At 38.7% G+C, this 16680-nt stretch overlaps 1 protein-coding gene across 5 annotated transcripts in view; it reads right to left on the bottom strand.

Moving 5' to 3' along the window:
• The window catches only part of CLCN3 (chloride voltage-gated channel 3), a 90965-nt gene that overhangs the window by 3422 nt on the left and 70863 nt on the right, over positions 1–16680 (bottom strand). For 3 of the 5 annotated variants that reach the window (XM_066387884.1, XM_066387882.1, XM_066387885.1), the window contains 5 exons: positions 15379–15924; positions 12065–12251; positions 8637–9035; positions 5516–5732; positions 1253–1328 (listed from right to left, as the gene is read on the bottom strand). In XM_066387884.1, the coding sequence (XP_066243981.1) occupies positions 1253–1328; positions 5516–5732; positions 8637–9035; positions 12065–12251; positions 15379–15924 (1425 nt within the window). The remainder of the gene's footprint in view (positions 1–1252; positions 1329–5515; positions 5733–8636; positions 9036–12064; positions 12252–15378; positions 15925–16680) is intronic. The other 2 variants (XM_066387886.1, XM_066387887.1) reach the window with 1 other exon arrangement.

The following is a 16680-nucleotide window of genomic DNA, read 5'->3' as shown; positions in this document are numbered from 1 at the left end:
CTTCATGAAAGCACATATAATTGAGATAAAATGGTCAACACAGAAGTTCAATTGTAAACTTCAGAACCCCAAGAATAAATCTACAAGACAACCCAAGTTTCTAGTACACTCACCCATGTTTTCCTTTTTTGATTTGGCCAAAAAAGTTAAGATACAGTGCTTTTATGAAAGTCTTAGTTGTCAATGCTTACATTAAAAGATAGATGAAAAATCAAGAAGCAGTCCTAAAATACTACTATAAGTGAAGCACAAAGCAGAATGAATGAGTAGCTACTTATTATTCTGGTTAGTAATTCTTTTAAAAGGATGCATGAAACACTTGTGAAATATTAGCATACAAGAGGATACAAAATCAGTTGTGTATTAAACAAACTGGGACAAGTTTTATATAGGTATGACAACTGAAGGACAAAATAATTTCAGGCATTAATTGCTAAAGCCAGACAATTTTTAGGTTATAAAGTAAAATAATAATTCAAAATTTATTTTTATTCATGAAACCACTAGGACATAGAGCCTGTTAGAACAAACGCATCTGAGCCTGACAGCTGCGTACAGCCCTCTAGAAGCATCATACAAGAGGAGCACATACATACTCTAGGTACGAGTCACTAACAAGACAGCACAACACGTATCATGGCTCTGGAAGTGCGAAGGGTGTGCAGGGGACAGCAGAAAAAAACTACTTCTGTGATCATATACAGACACTCACAGGTACACATTATGCTCTCGTGAGTGTGCCCATAAAATGAAACCCATTAACTGTCAGCAATTCTAACATTGCTAAGCTCGGTTAAAATGATTTATGACCTTAGATTTACCACAAGACTACAAGATCAGGAAACATTTTTTATTAAAAGGGGGTAGGGGGTGGGATAGAGTTGTGGTGTAGACATTTTTAACCAGTCAGGAGTCCTCTGAGACTGGTGTAACTGCTAAGGTAGACAGATATACTGTACTACTTTAAAAATGTCCAATAATATTTACTTAATCAACTACCAAATGCTTTACAGTTCTTAAATTGTAACTAATAATTCTGGTAAGATGCTAACTTTTGCTTACTTCCCATGAATGGAATTTTAAACACATTTAAATTTCTCTTACAGACGTATTTTATGAGATATAAATGTAATGGGCAGCAGGCAGGACTTTTTGTTCAGCAGGTATCTGGGAAAGAGAACTGAACAGTTCACAAGTTTCATGCCTCCTGACGTCTAAGGAGTCTATGAGGAGATCTGATATATCTGATCACCAAGGGCTCGGCGTGCCGCTTGAGTTGCTCGAGATGCTCTAATATGTTCTTCTTTGTGATGATCCCCAAGACAATCCTGAAACAGATCATGTTATGCTAATAACTGTGAGAAATTAAATTAAAAGAAGTTCCTATCATAACGACAATGAGAGAAAAAATAAACGTAAACCATAGGAATGCTTTAATGAACTTTAGAAAAATAAAAACAAAAATGATTTGAAATCCCACTGGCATAAATTTTACTGACTTTCAAAAGTGACATAGTGCTATTTTTAAATATCGGTGGGCTGTCTTCCTTTTTAAATTAAAAATCAAAATGATAAAAGTTCACAATGAAGATGACTACAAAGAAAAGTACAAAAACTATTAATACACAGCTATAAAATTCTGAGATTTAGTTTCATTTTCAATGTTCCTTCAAGGAAAATATTTTCCTAATTTCTCAAATACAGAGTGCAGCAGCTACTCTGTAGATTTAGCACAGCAATGAAAAGGTAGAAATAAGCCTTTATTACCCACGAGCAGACTTAAGAAATCCCTTGGGCATTACTATTATTTGGAATTAAAATTAAAGGCTATGTATATGGAAATAAATGATGCTGACCAATACAAACACTCCCTAATTTTCAGGACTTGCCGAATGCTACTTCTTAAAATAAGAAGACATATTTAAGATTAGGGGTCAAAATGACTTTCACTTTATGCATTTTTTTCTAAATTATTATTCCTCAAAGTATCATTATTAATAATATCAAGCAAAATAATGGATATAAAATTCTCACGAGGATATTTGAAAATAATTAAATTTTCAACTATTTAAGCAAAATTTTGGTTACTGGTTTTATGATGAAAGTAAATGAATTCATCTACAATGTAATGACAATACAGGCAGTGATTGTCAGAAAACTTAAAAAGCTTTAAATTCTGGAAGCCCACCCAGAACACCCTTGAGAGTAATTAAACATATTGTAGTTCCCTGGTGGTCAGGTTAAGTCAGCTATACTATTAAACTGCCTTTGAACATTCTGACTTCTCCAAGGGCGTCACCAGGGGACTTCGCTTAGTCACATGTCAGTAATAAGTTACTTAGGGTAATGCCTGGGTGTGGAGGTGGGGAAGCAGGGAAAGTGGGAAAGGGAAAGGCATAGCTTCTCTGCTCCTGTTTTCATTAAAAAGAAAGCAGGAACTGATCACTGAGGACAAAGATGAACTACAGCCGTGAGAGCAGGAGCAGCTCAGACACTGGCCTGCAGCGATATGCACTCGGCCTCCGCACCTGCTCTCTGACGAATGTCTGAGGGCTAATCAACAGTAACAACCGCAACAACACACCAATTCAATCTAATTCTCATTCTTCCCTATCCAATCATATACAATGATTAATTCCAGTTAATATATTAGTAAGCTCGGCCAAATCACAAGGTAGGAAATGAGGGGAAAAAAACTACAATTTTGTAGGCCCAAATAGCAAATTTAGAGATTTACAAAGCAATGTCTATATTTACAAAGTAATAGCCCTAAGAAGGAGGAAATACATGTATTTCCTCTCTGTAGTTCATAGAGAAGAGTGACTTGAAAATAAGGTCAGGTTCAGCGCTGCTTTGTCAATTTTGGTAAGTGTAAGGAAAATCAGTGCAAATGTGACTCATGCAAAAACTAAGTTGCTGCTTCCTTGTGGGCTAACAAACAATGATATAAGAGTTAACAGAGCATGACCCAGTATTTTCCCAAAGTACGTTCCAAGAAACTCCAGTCGCCAGGGCTCTGCCCTCTTTCCTCCATCAATAATAGGTTTGATATTCAAGTAAGTTTGGAAAACTGTTTCCTACTACCCCATCTGAGAATCAAATAATATCAACATTTTATTAGTTCTGAGAAGTTACACAGTAAATAAACCTCAGTTGTATTTAATCCAATATTTTCCTGACTTATATGATCACAAAACTCTTTGGATCAATACCGATTAATATCCTGCTAGTTCCATCAAGATTAAAAGATTTTGAGAAATTCTACTAATTAAAATCAAAACGTGGGACATCTATCGGTAACTGATATCTTTACAGACATACTTCTCTTTCCTGTCTGTCTCTGGCCTCTCTTTTTCCTTGCAGCCAAGGTTCCAGATATGTTATGGCTCTTCCCCCAAATAGTTACTTTCCCCCTCTGTGGTCCCAGTATACACTATAAAATGTGAGCAATGGTCCAGAACTTCACAGTCTACACTAAAAACCAGAATTCTTTTCTGGGTTTAAATCATTAACTATGAGAATAAAACATTCTACTTCCTTAAATAATTCAAAGAAATAGTCCTAAGAGCCACCACCCCAATGATCTCTTCTCTTTTTATATCTATCCATTTGTTTTCCTTATAAGAGAAAAATAAGGAAAATATAATCAAGGCAATTAAACATGCTCCCTTAGAAAAAGCCACCTACCACCATAAACTTTATTAATAGGCAGTATATCAGTATATCAGTAAGATTTTAATTAACTATCCTTCTTTTTCCACCACTTCATTATTTGTATACTTTCTTCTAAGTATTTTCCTTTCCAATGTCTGTGCTGCCGAAACCTGGGCATTCATCAGTAATGGGAGATACAGTAAGTAACCCACAGAGCTGTGGTCAAAGTTAATCTAACTAGAGAATGACAGTGTATTTATTTGGTAGTGCATAAAAGTTTGTTTGGAATAAGTCAGCAAGCATCCAATTGAGCCATTTATAATTAAACAGGCCCAAGAACTAGTAAAGCTTTATGAAAGTTTACTGCATTTTAATACATACTTATTAAGTTTTTAAACAGTGAAGTCTGGTAGCATTATTTTTTAAGTTAAACATTAATTAAACAACAACCAGTATGTGTGATATTTAATAATTCTGATCTCCCTACCCTTAATCAAGACCTTTATCTCTTTAATGATTTATTTCATATTACCTAATTATTTTTACTTGTTAGCACAGTGAAAACACTAAATGTGGATCTAATTCTCTAGCTTCATATTTCTATTCCTAACATTAGTCTAATATGTTGTCCAAGAAAACAACAACATTTAAGAATCGCAAAAAAGATGCATTCTATCAGTCAATTATAGTGTAAAACAAGAGCCAAAGACTGGGTTTTTAAACTGGAAAGATGTTTTACCCCCTGATCTCTGACTTGCTATCCACGTGCCTGGACAAGGTATTAACCTTAACCCTCTCTGTGAAGTCGGGATACCGCCACCTCCTTTGCAGACTGGCTGCCAAAGTGAAATGAGGAACATGAAGAAGGGGCTCAATAAACAGATTTCCTTTCTTTGTGTTCTCTTCTCCTCTTTTCCCTAGAGTGGGGCCACGTGTTTCATACAAAATGTTCTTTTAAAGAAAACCTGCTGTCATTCTAAGTGTTTAGTATTTCAACCAGCATCACGCTGTGCATGGTTTCCGCATAATCCTTTGTTTCCCCTTTATTAGCGTCTGGTCAAACAATGTTCTTCAGTATTTCGACTAGGAACAGGAATCTAACGGGAAGAACGGGATGGTGAGAGGGCGGGCCAGGCCCAGGGCCTGCAGGAGGGTCTCCCAGGCACACTGTCCACTGCTCTCCGCGGCCCTGTGACATCCGCCAGACCCAACTCGGCTAGATTCCTGGCCTCAAGAAACACTGGCAGTTTATGTGTCAAGGGCAAATAATAACCAATTTAGACATTTTAAATACATGAGTATTTGTCTTTAGCAGTTTATGTAAAAGGACTGTGAACGGAGAAGGCAGAAAAGAGGAAACAAAGCTCTTGCTAAAGCAGGTTTTCAGCTAATTCACAAATTTTGTTCAATTACATATTTCCCTTATTGCATGACAATGAAATTAAATAATGGCTGACAGAGTAAAGAGCAGTGTATCTAAGAAGTTATGACTGTACTAGAAATACATTCTAAATGGGACACTTAGGAAAGCCAGGTTCTGCAGTGCTCCGTACAGGCCAGGGCCACGCTCGTCTGAGGGGGATCCTCAGCACCGCGTCCAGGTAGGAGAGGTTTAAGTGCCTCTCTGCCAACTCTCAAGTGGTTCTGACAAATGTCACTACATTCTGGCAAAGATCTGGGATTTGACATTTATTTTATTCTTTCTTAAGTGTCAATCTGATTGATCTTGTATTCATAACCACACTAAAAGGCAGAGTTCCCCAGCTAGGAGCTAATTACACTCTCCTATTAAGTGCACATGAATTCCACTAAAAAGGATAAAACATTCTGGTACGTGAGCTGCTATTGTTGAGAAGCGTACCCGTTGTGAGTGACAAGGCACTGCCTGAGCCCCAGCTTGCGGAAGATATCCACCACGATCTCCATGGGCGTGTGGTCCGTCACCGTGAAGGGGCTCATGTCCAGAATGCTGCGCAGCTTCAGGGGCCGCGGGCTCTCCGCGGGCAGTGACGGCGTGTGCTGTGCAAAACAGACGCGAGAGCTGCCCACGATCCCTTCCTGCTTCTTCCTGGCACTTTCTAAAGGGAGAGAGAAGGCCAAAAATTACAATTTGGTAAAATTTGATAGGTTTAAAGGGCAGTATACCTATTCAGAGATTAAAGCAACAAATAAATGTACCCCACAACATTTGGTTTGGAATCAATTGAAGTCATTTACCAAGTTCTTTAACAGAATCAGAATCCACCATTGACAAATCATCTTCACGAAAACAAAATACTTCTGTTATTTATTTTATGGGGCTGAAGCTGTTTTCTAACTTTGGGGACAAAGGAAGCATGTTTGGATTATAAGATTTTAAAACCTGCACGAATTGCAGGAACCCATAGTCACATAACACCTGCCTGTGCTGTCACTTATCCTGCCCTGGGAGTGCGGACTGAAGAGATGTCATCCTTGGTTTGACTATGTTGAGTACCTCACCATTGCGAATTTGCTAGTTCTTTCTCTTTTTCTAACGTTAAAGTGGAATTGTCTAGGTGAGTCACGAGCACTCACAGGTAGGCTGGAACTGTAAGTACGCACATAATGGACAGAGACTGGCTTTGTTGGTCTCCTTGGGAAAGGCTGTGCTCACTGCCCCTCCAGTGCGCTCTGCCCCCCAGGCCTCTGCCCTGCTGCCTGCCCCCTCCCACCTCTGACGGTGCCAGGCAGGAAGCAGCAGAGATGCAGAGTACTGCAGAGGAAGAACAGAGACCGTGGAAACAAAAAGGAAATTCATGAAATGGAGAAAATACAAAAATAAAATAGCATTATGCTTCAATTTTTAGTTACTGTGTACTCACAACTGTCCTTTAATAAGGTATTTTATATATTATACATGTATATAAAACTAGTATACAGGTCTACTTTTCCCATCTAAAAAACTTAAACTTTCCAAAAATATATATGGGTAAATATTTAAGGCGTGTTCAAAAAGTCACCATATGACTAATATTTCTGATGTTACTTCTGATGTGACTTGATCTCGCATATCTAAAGTACCTCTATTCCCTTAAATGAACACTATTTGCTAACCCAACATCCTATTTCACAAGACAATAACAAAACTAAAAAAATATATCCACTCAATCAGTGGAAATCTGAGTAATTCTTAACTTTACCATTTTCTTCTTTCTTTTAAAAACCTGGCCTTCTTTCTTTAATTTCAATGTACATTCCAAAATTCTGATCTTTCCATTTCCTTACCTAGCTACCATTAAAAACTAAAGAATGTTTATCTAAACAATAAAATTCTTCTCTGGCTAGAGGTTTGGCCACAGTAATGACTTAAAAGCTGTAACACTTGAACAGAGCTACATCTGACAACCACTACTGTATTACTTAAAGCAAAACTTGAAATGATGGGATTGCCAGTCTTTGGAAACGTCTTGCAAAGATGTAAGCCTTTTCCTAAACTGAACAGGATATTCATTCTATGTAGCCTCCTTCCTTCTCCTCCTCCAACTTTTTTTACTTTAACAGCTCTTGTAAACTGAGTTTCCTGTTTGATTTGAAGGGAAAAAAATACCCCATCTACACCGTCCAGTTTTCCCTTTTCAAAAGGCACAAGAAATGAAATATTTTACAATACTTTTTCAAGAGCCACAGAGTTAAGTTGGAAGCAAGATGACGGGCTCCCAGGAGTGACCTCTGGAGACAGGCCCAACACTGGACCTTTCAGCTCAGGGTCCTCTACTAAGAACTGCAGTGTCAGCCCAATGCCTGATGAAAATGTTCTCTCGCCTTTGGGAGTGATGGGAGAGGAGTCAGACCAAGTAGGAGAGGATTAGAAGCCTTACTGTTCTCCTCATTAAGATTACAGTACTAGCCCTGGCCGGTTGGCTCAGCGGTAGAGCGTCGGCCTGGCCTGTAGAAGTCCCGGGTTCTATTCCCGGCCAGGGCACACAGGAGAAGCGACTATTTGCTTCTCCACCCCTCCCCCTCTCCTTCCTCTCTGTCTCTCTCTTCCCCTCCCGCAGCCGAGGCTCCATTGGAGCAAAGATGGCCCGGGCGCTGGGGATGGCTCCTTGGCCTCTGCCCCAGGCGCTAGAGTGGCTCTGGTTGCGGCAGAGCGACGCCCCGGAGGGGCAGAGCATCGCCCCCTGGTGGGCAGAGCGTCGCCCCCGGTGGGCGTGCCGGCTGGATCCCGGTCGGGCGCATGCGGGAGTCTGTCTGACTGTCTCTCCCGGTTTCCAGCTTCAGAAAATAAAAAAAATAAAAAATAAAAAAAAGTAAATTAAAAAAAAAAGATTACAGTACTATTGGATAAGAGGAAAAATTAATTTGGAAGAAATGCAATAGCTTCCTCCTCAGAAAAAGTGTAATTTTCTCTAAGAAATAACACAGTGTGGCTAATGCCTTTAAACAGTATTTTCAAGAATGTCAGCCCAAAATGTAGAAGCACTTACATACTTTTTCAACCTGACATTTAACCAAAAACAAAATCTCAATGATTTTTTTCACTTCAAACAAGATACTACAATATTGTAAACCTAAAAAGGGAAAAACCTTGTGAGTCTGATATGAAATAGACCAATGAAGATGTGATTTTCAATAACTTGCATTTAAACAAGCCAACTTTACTACATACAATAATCTATTTAGTTGGAGGCTCTGGCGCTTGATAAGAAGGCCTTGGATTACATGTTAATTAAAAATAATTATCAACTTAACAAGGCTTATCTGGGTGCAAAAAAAGAATCTAACTTCAAACTGATAACAAGTCAAGTCAAAAGATAAGGCTATATATACAGTGGGAAAACAATCCACAGAAGTATAAATTCCGTTCCTAAAGAACACAGACCTCCCTCACAAACCAACCAATTAAATCTTATTGCTTTGCTTTCTTCCAGAAATCTATTGCACATCCATATCTATCTACCTAAATATTCAGATATCAATTCATATACATATGTGGGGGGTATATTTTTTTAAAAAGATACCTATTGCAATTGTCAGGTCTCTTCTGAGGGCAAATCCCACTAATCTCTGAGATTCTTTTGACATTATGACAGGAAAGCCATTGTAGCTGGTTTCATTAATCATGTTTTCTATGTCATCCACTGTCATATTGTCCTGTGTCAGGACAGCTAAGGGAGGATCGTTCCTTCGAGGTCTCATGACATCAGCAGCCAGGGTGGTATGAGTGAATTCTTCTTTTGCATCCAAGAAAGGGTATCCATTTAACCGAATGTGCGCTTCATAAATGCCTTCCCTACCAAAGGCATCTCCAACCCATTTACTGGTCATTACTGCAGCCATAAGGGGGACAATATATTCCAAGCCTCCAGTAAGCTCAAAAACAATAACCACCAGGGAGACGGTCATTCTTGTTACACCACCTGAAAAAAATAAGCATCACTGGTCAGGAAGGACAGGATCCTCTTTGATACATGCTAATAGAATTTCTGCACTAAACAGTTGAACACAAATTGTAAACAATTTAGTAAAAAGGATTATCACCAAAAGCTATTAGGACAATTATCACAATTTTAAAAAGATCTAGAAGAACAACAATTATCTTTGTTTATAACAGAGACGACCTAAAATAACATTTCAAACCTTGTTGTCCTCATATAATAAAATCACAGCTGTTTAACCAAAACAATTTTGCCATTTTGATTCACTGCTATAACAAAGATATAATTTTACCTTTATAAAAGATTATTAACTCTTATGGGTTATTTGATGAAGCATATCACAGCTCTCTTGTTTCCTACCAACTTACAAATTAAATTCACATGTAGGTAGAATAGTAATTTAATATATTTCTCTCCTCTAAATCTTTTCCAAAAGACTAAAATTTGTTGATGCCTTGTGATTTACGGTAGCAGTATAATATTCTCTCCCTCAGAAAACTCTATTCATTTACCCAAACCATCACTGTAAACTGTCTTCTCTATGCTGATGCCTCCCCCACATCGCTGCTCCCATTGCTCCCTTTGTCCCATGTCCCTCTCTATACATGCCATATCTTCTCCTGCTGGTCTGCTTTTCCTGTAAAAACACAGTGTAAAAACAGTCATCGAAAACACCACACACACACTTAAAACTAAACTCTTCTTTTTCCCAAAGAGCTCCCCATCCAACTTCCCTGACTCTCAATAGTGGGCACCACATTCTTCCTGACGAACTCGGTAATCATTCTTGGTTCATCCCTTTACTCTATCCCAATATCCAGACTCTCATCTAGTCCAATCTGCAAATTATCTATGGGCACCTTTCTCAAAAGTCTCACTGTTCCCAACCAGTCCAGACACTCAAGACTTTGCTCCTTAATTTTGATACTATTTTATATAAACTCCTTAATTCCAGGCCTGTTACCTTCAATCCACTAAGCCATGTTCTTGGGATAATTAATCTTTCCTAAGTAATACTTCCACCATGATGCTTCTCTGCTCAAAAACCTACCAGGGCTCGCCCTGGCCAGTTGGCTCAGTGGTAGAGCGTCGGCCTGGTGTGCGGGAATCTCGGGTTCAATTCCCGGCCAGGGCACACAGGAGAAGCGCCCATCTGCTTCTCCACCCCTCCCCCTCTCCTTCCTCTCTGTCTCTCTCTTCCCCTCCCACAGCCGAGGCTCCACTGGAGCAAGTTGGCCGGGCGCTGAGGATGGCTCCATGGCCTCTGCCTCAGGCGCCAGAATAGCTCTGGTTGCAACAGAGCAACGCCCCAGATGGGCAGAGCATCGCCCCCTGGTGGGCATGCCGGGTGAATCCCGGTCGGGTGCATGTGGGAGTCTGTCTGAATGCCTCCCCGTTTCCAACTTCAGAAAAATACAAAAAAAAAAACAAAAAACCCAAAAAAGCCTACCAGGGCTCGCCAGTTCATACTATATTAAGCTTAAACTCTTCCTTGCTTTTTAACCTAAAAATAGAAGGAGAAAAACAACTACTATATATTACTTTTCTACACTATAGCAGACATGTGCTAGTTAATTTAAAAAAGTTTTTTAAAAAATATTTTTTAACCAAGCACTTACTTTGCCAGGCACTATGCTAACAACTTTATATCATTTTATCTCGTATAATTTTCAGAACTATAGGAGATACGTAATTATTATTTCCACTTTAAAGATTTTTTTTAAAAAGGAAGTAAAGGAACTTTCCCAAAGTCATCAAATTACATGTGGCAAAGCCACTACTGCCACAGATCTGATCAATTCCAAATACAAATTCATCTCAACATAAATCCTGGCCTTCTCATAACCTGGATTCTTCTCACTAATCCAACCTGGTTCACAAAAGTGTCCAAAATGCACTCTATACTACAATACTGTCAGTTTCTTCAGATCTCATGAATACTAAATTTGTTCCTATTCTAATTTCTTTGTCTTCACATTATTATATTCTTCAGTGAAGTCCTCTCCTTTAAATTCTATTAATCTTTTAAAATAAAGCTCATGTTCTACCTCCCTGAAGTACTTCAGCTCTTCTTTCCTCTGGGGTCCTACATCTTTCAGACTCTCTCAGTACTGTACAGAATCATCATCTGCTGCTCACTATTGTCTTCTCAGTGTTGGTTCTGTCTCCTCACTGGATTGTAGCTGAGGTTGGTCCATGCTCTATACTTCTTTTACTACCACTCACTGAACCTAGCACACATGCTGAACAGAAAGTGGATACTTAATAAAAATGTGCTCCAGCAAAAATGACTCTGTGTTCCACTTTCATATGTTATTACACTCTGAAGATCAATAATTACTTTATACAATTTTAATGTATTGGTAAAAAAAGTCAATAAACAAATCATTATTAAATATTATTACCAAAGTTTAGCTGACATTTTAAATATAAAATAACGATTTTTTTATGCCCAATGGGGCAATAAATAATAAACTCATAAATATTTAATGCAAAAATTTTGGCTTTTCTTTAAAACCTTTCTCATTTTGCTATAAAGACACTTGAGACATAGGACTGGTAAAGAAATCTACTGAGGCTAAAAATAAATCGCTGCAGAGCCCCAAGTAAAGCTACTCTGCAGTTCTGCTAACAGGCTAATCTTAGGAACCGTGCTGTAGCTGCTACAGGTTAGTCAAGATCCTTAACAGTGAAAACCCAAGTCTCTTCCTGGACCAGATTCAAGTTAAGCCTATGTTGTACTGAGATGTTTTCTGTCATAAAGCATTGCCTGATATTAAAATAATGTTATTACTAAATTTTTGCATTAACAAATTTTCAGAGACAAGTAAAATTAAACCAAAACCTGTATAAATACCATATAATAATAGTACTGTTTCATTTCTGTTAAAACCTTCTCTTCCCCTGTCCTGCCCCCCTCCCCTTGAATTAAGCATGAGCAAACTCTTCACTCATTCTCTTCTCTCTCAGACTCCCAAGCCTCCAGGCACAGACAGACACGGTGACATTACCTAAGCATGCGGCAGCACCAACCATGGCATAAAGGCCGGGAGTGATGCAGTCGGCCCCGACCTCGCACCACTCCTTAAAGATAAACCAGTCGTGGTGGTAGTACGCCAGCTGCTCCACGGCAATCCCCACAATCCGGCCAGCAATCGCTCCAATGGCCATGCTGGGGATGAACAAGCCCGACGGAACCTGTAACAAAACAGAGTGCTAAACGAGGCAGAAAGCCTCCACTTATGTGCTTGAGACCTACATGCTGCGGATTCTTAACACTTTTGATTCTTTTCACAATTACACAGCAAAATCCTAGTATAAACTAAAACTTTTAGCAAAATCTCATTATGTATATCTGAACAATTCCATAAATTCAGCTACGAAGTCTAACGAATCACATTCTAGACCAAAGAGGAAATAACCCAAGCGTGAGTTCCTTAGTTTAGGGATTCTAGTCCTTAACCAAATTTCCATTAGTCCATGGTAAAATGTGGGGAAAAAAGAACAGTATGAAACTTCCTAACTCTCAATCAATTCAGTCTGAAGTACTGCGCCCTTTCCTCCAAGGTTATGCCCTTCCTATATATTAGCTGTTTATCAAATAACAGCAATATTAGGTGCTATTATTCCTCGTAAGTTGTACAATGAAAATCAAATGTTAGCAGGTCTCCAAATATTTTTTAGTGACTTTATATATGCACATGAGCATGTGTGTATGTGTATGCAATAAATATTTTTCCCCTTTTAATTAATTCATATATACGAATCTAATAAAGATAATAGAATAGAAAACACCTTAAGCAAGACCACTGAACACTATTAAAAGACTGACAGCTCTAACCTGTGCTGGACAGGAAACAAGCTAGCACAAAGTAATGGCATGTTGAAGGGTGTATCAGGGTCACAAATGGATAGTCAAATAGAAGGAACCAAAATATATTTTACACTCTCCTGCCAGTCAGCATCCTTTGGCAGGAGCAGAGGAGCACGTGGGGCTTACACAAGGCCTGCCCACTGCCTCTGGTTTCCTGTAGCTCCACTGAGGCAAGAAAGTTGGGAGTTACAAAAAATCAGCTTACTGTAGAAACAGGAGCGTTTACATCACCTTTAATTTGATTCATTAAGAAAAAAATAAAAGTTCAAGGTTTTTCTATTATTTAACTCTTATAGTTAATTAATTATATCTAATTAACATAATGTAGACTAAACACAGAGAACAGAAAATAATAGCCCATATTTCAAAAACAGCACTTGGAGCGCATTAAAATAAAGGTGTCATTCTACATAACATGCAGCAGTGAAGTCACACTGTGATTAAAGAACACTGTTATATGAACCACAGGTACAATAACTCAAAGAACAAGGCTTAGCTGACATCTGATTCTCCAAATATATCACTGACAGTCAGATAATAGAATCATATTTCCTGACAAATCACTAGTTAACAAATGTTATTTCCACTTCTGTAAATTCAAAAGAAGCAATGTCCCAGGACATAAGGCCTTAGGTCCTTGATGGAAAAAGGCATGGTGGTCACGGGCCTAGTAATTGACCTCCTGAGGCTGCAGTGTCCTGTCAAGGCAACACCTAGAGGGAGACGGTAAGGCAGAAATAATGGCCTCCAAAAGGTATGGCTATCCTAATTCTTGTAAATTAGGTTACGTGGCAAGCAGGAATTAAGGTGACAGACAGAATTAAGGTTGTTAATCAGCTGACCTTCAAACAGAAGATTATCCTGGATTATCTGGTTGGGCCCAAAGTAATAATAAAGGTGTTTTATTTTTTTTAATTTTTTCAGAGTTAAAAATTTTTATTAGGAAGTTAAATTTAATGGGGTAATATTGATCAATAAGAGTATATAAATTTCACATAAACAGTTTTATAGCATTTGAACTGTTGATTGTTTTGTGTGCACATCACCCACAGTCAAATCATTTCCTGTCACCACCTATTTGTCCCTCTTTATTCTCCTCCCCCACCAAGGAGCCAAAAACACACAATGGAAAAAAGAAAGAAAGTCTCTTCAACAAATGGTGCTGGGAAAGTTAGAAAGCCACATGCAAAAGAATGAAACGACTACACCTTGTCCCCTGCACAAAAAAAATTCAAAATGGATCAAAAACCTAAATATAAGATCTGAAACCATATATTACATAAAAGAAAACATAGGTACTAAACTTATGGACCTTGGCCATAGAGAACATTTTTATGAATTTGACCCCAAGGCAAGTGAAATGAAGGCAAAGATAAATGAATGGGACTACATCAGACTAAGAAGCTTTTGCACAGCAAAAGAAACTAACAACAAAACGAAAAGGCAGCCAACCAAATGGGAGATGATATTCACAAACAACAGTTCCAATGACGGGCTACTATCCAAAATATACAAAGAACTCACAAAGCTCAGCAAGAAACAAGCGAATAAAGGTGTTTTCAATGTGAAGGAAGGATTTATTATAGAAGAGTGACTTTCAGAATAAGATACAAGAAACACTTGACCACCCATTGCTGGCTTTGAGATGGAAGGAAGCCAAGAGCCAAAGCATATGGGCAACCTCTGTAAGGCTAGAAAAAGAGAAAAAAATGCCTGTGACCAGCCTGATGTTGGCCTACTGAGGCCCATTGGAATTTCTGGTCTCCAAACCGTTATAAATTTAAGCCACTAAGTTTGTGCTAATTTATTACAGCAGCAATAGGAAACTAATAAATGGTTTAGAAATACAATCATGAATTCTCTCACATACCTCTCACTGAATGGTAGAGTATATGTTCCTCCCCCTGAACCTAGGTGGGCCTTTGTGGCTGTCTAGACAAACAGAACACAACAGAAGGCAGATTGCATGACTTCTTTGGCTAGGTCAGAAATGATCCTTTTGGAACCCTGAGCTACCATGTAAGAAATCTAACTACCTTGGGCCATCATGCCAGGAGCCCAGATTTTCCAGCTCCAGTTGTCTGATCTTCTCAGCCCAGGAACTAGACAAATGAATGTCTATGAGATGAGCAGCCCTAGCCAGGTCTGCTGATAACTTATGAGACACCAAAAAATGCCCAGTTGAGTCTTTCCCAAATTGCTGACCAATATCAAAAGCAAAATATGTTCTCTTAAGCTGCTAGATTTTGGGGGTAATTTGTTATAAATTAACAGATGGCATTGCTTAACAATATATCCTAACGAGCTCTTTTTTTATTTCTTAAAAGTAAGCCCCTTTTCAGGTCACAGTTATGAAACCACCACATTTACATAAAAATTTCACCTCTCATTCCACATACAAGTTTTAATCATGCCGAGATGACATAATCATCACCCCACATTGGCACTTACCTTGATACCAAAAGTGAATACTGTCATTATGATTTTAAATATGAGTGCTAAGCACAACTGCCAGATAGCCGAATATACTCCGAGGCCTGCTGGACGATCAGGAATATCATCAACAATTTTACTGGCATTCATGTCATTTCTGTAGTCACAAAGAGAAGAGGATTCCAGGGGCCCACAGTCTGTAAACAGCTCTTTAATCAGTTCACTAGTGTTGAGCCTAGTATATGGATTAGGGAAGGCTATCACAGCTGTAATGGCTGCCACAATAATGACTTCAAGAACAGGATACTTTCCAAATTTGGTGGATTTGCGCCGACGACACCAAGCAATATTTGCCCTAATAAAAAAGGCTCCCCAAAGCCCTCCAAATACCCCAAGGAGAATAAAAGGAAACAGTTCAAAAAGGTACCATGGTGTATGGTACTCCACATAAAAAAGGACCAAGCGGCTGTTACCAAATGGGTTAATGGATCTCAAAACAAAGGCAGCAACTAAAGCAGCAAAAAATGATCTCCATAAAGTTTTAAGAGGAAAATAATAGCTAACCTAAAAAAAAGAAAGAAAAAGAAAAATTAAGTATACTTTTATAAAACATTCTGATATAGCTTGAATGGTAAATATCATAGCTCTAAATTTTGTAGCAGCTAGAATTTACATAGAATGGATTTTACTGTGGTAAAAAATTGATGTTTAATTAACTTGGATATCACCTCATAATACATTATTCACAATATCAACTAGTCATAAATTTCTAATAATTATTTAAAATACCTAGCCTTGTTTTATTTTCAAAATGAATTTCACCTCCAATCATAGTAGTTAACACTAAATGTACTGCCACCAACTCATGTTAGCTCACAGAGAAGTATTTGATTTACCTTTTCTATATTAAAAAGAAAAAAAGAGAAAAGAACACAAACTGGAAGACAAAAAAAAAAATTTTAAACATTTCTCATTGTATTTTTGTGCAAATGTGCAAAAAGTGTAAAGCATCAAAGAGAAAATAAAAACAAAATAGTCCAGGCCCTGGCTGGTTGGCTCAGTGGTAGAGTGTCGGCCTGGTATGCAGGAGTCCCGGGTTTGATTCCCGGCCAGGGCACACAGGAGAAGCGCCCATCTGCTTCTCCACCCCTCCCCCTCTCCTTCCTCTCTGTCTCTCTCTTCCCCTCCCGCAGCCAAGGCTCCATTGGAGCAAAGTTGGCCTGGGCGCTGAGGATGGCTCTGTGGCCTCTGCCTCAGGCGCTAGAATGGCTCTGGTTGCAGTGGAGCGACGCCCCAGATGGGCAGAGAATGGCCCCCTGG

This window comes from Saccopteryx leptura, chromosome 1 (assembly GCF_036850995.1).
Source record: "Saccopteryx leptura isolate mSacLep1 chromosome 1, mSacLep1_pri_phased_curated, whole genome shotgun sequence".
Classification (NCBI taxonomy): Eukaryota; Metazoa; Chordata; class Mammalia; order Chiroptera; family Emballonuridae; genus Saccopteryx; species Saccopteryx leptura.
Note: the sequence above shows the minus strand (reverse complement) of the source record. Positions and strands in the feature narration are given on the sequence as shown.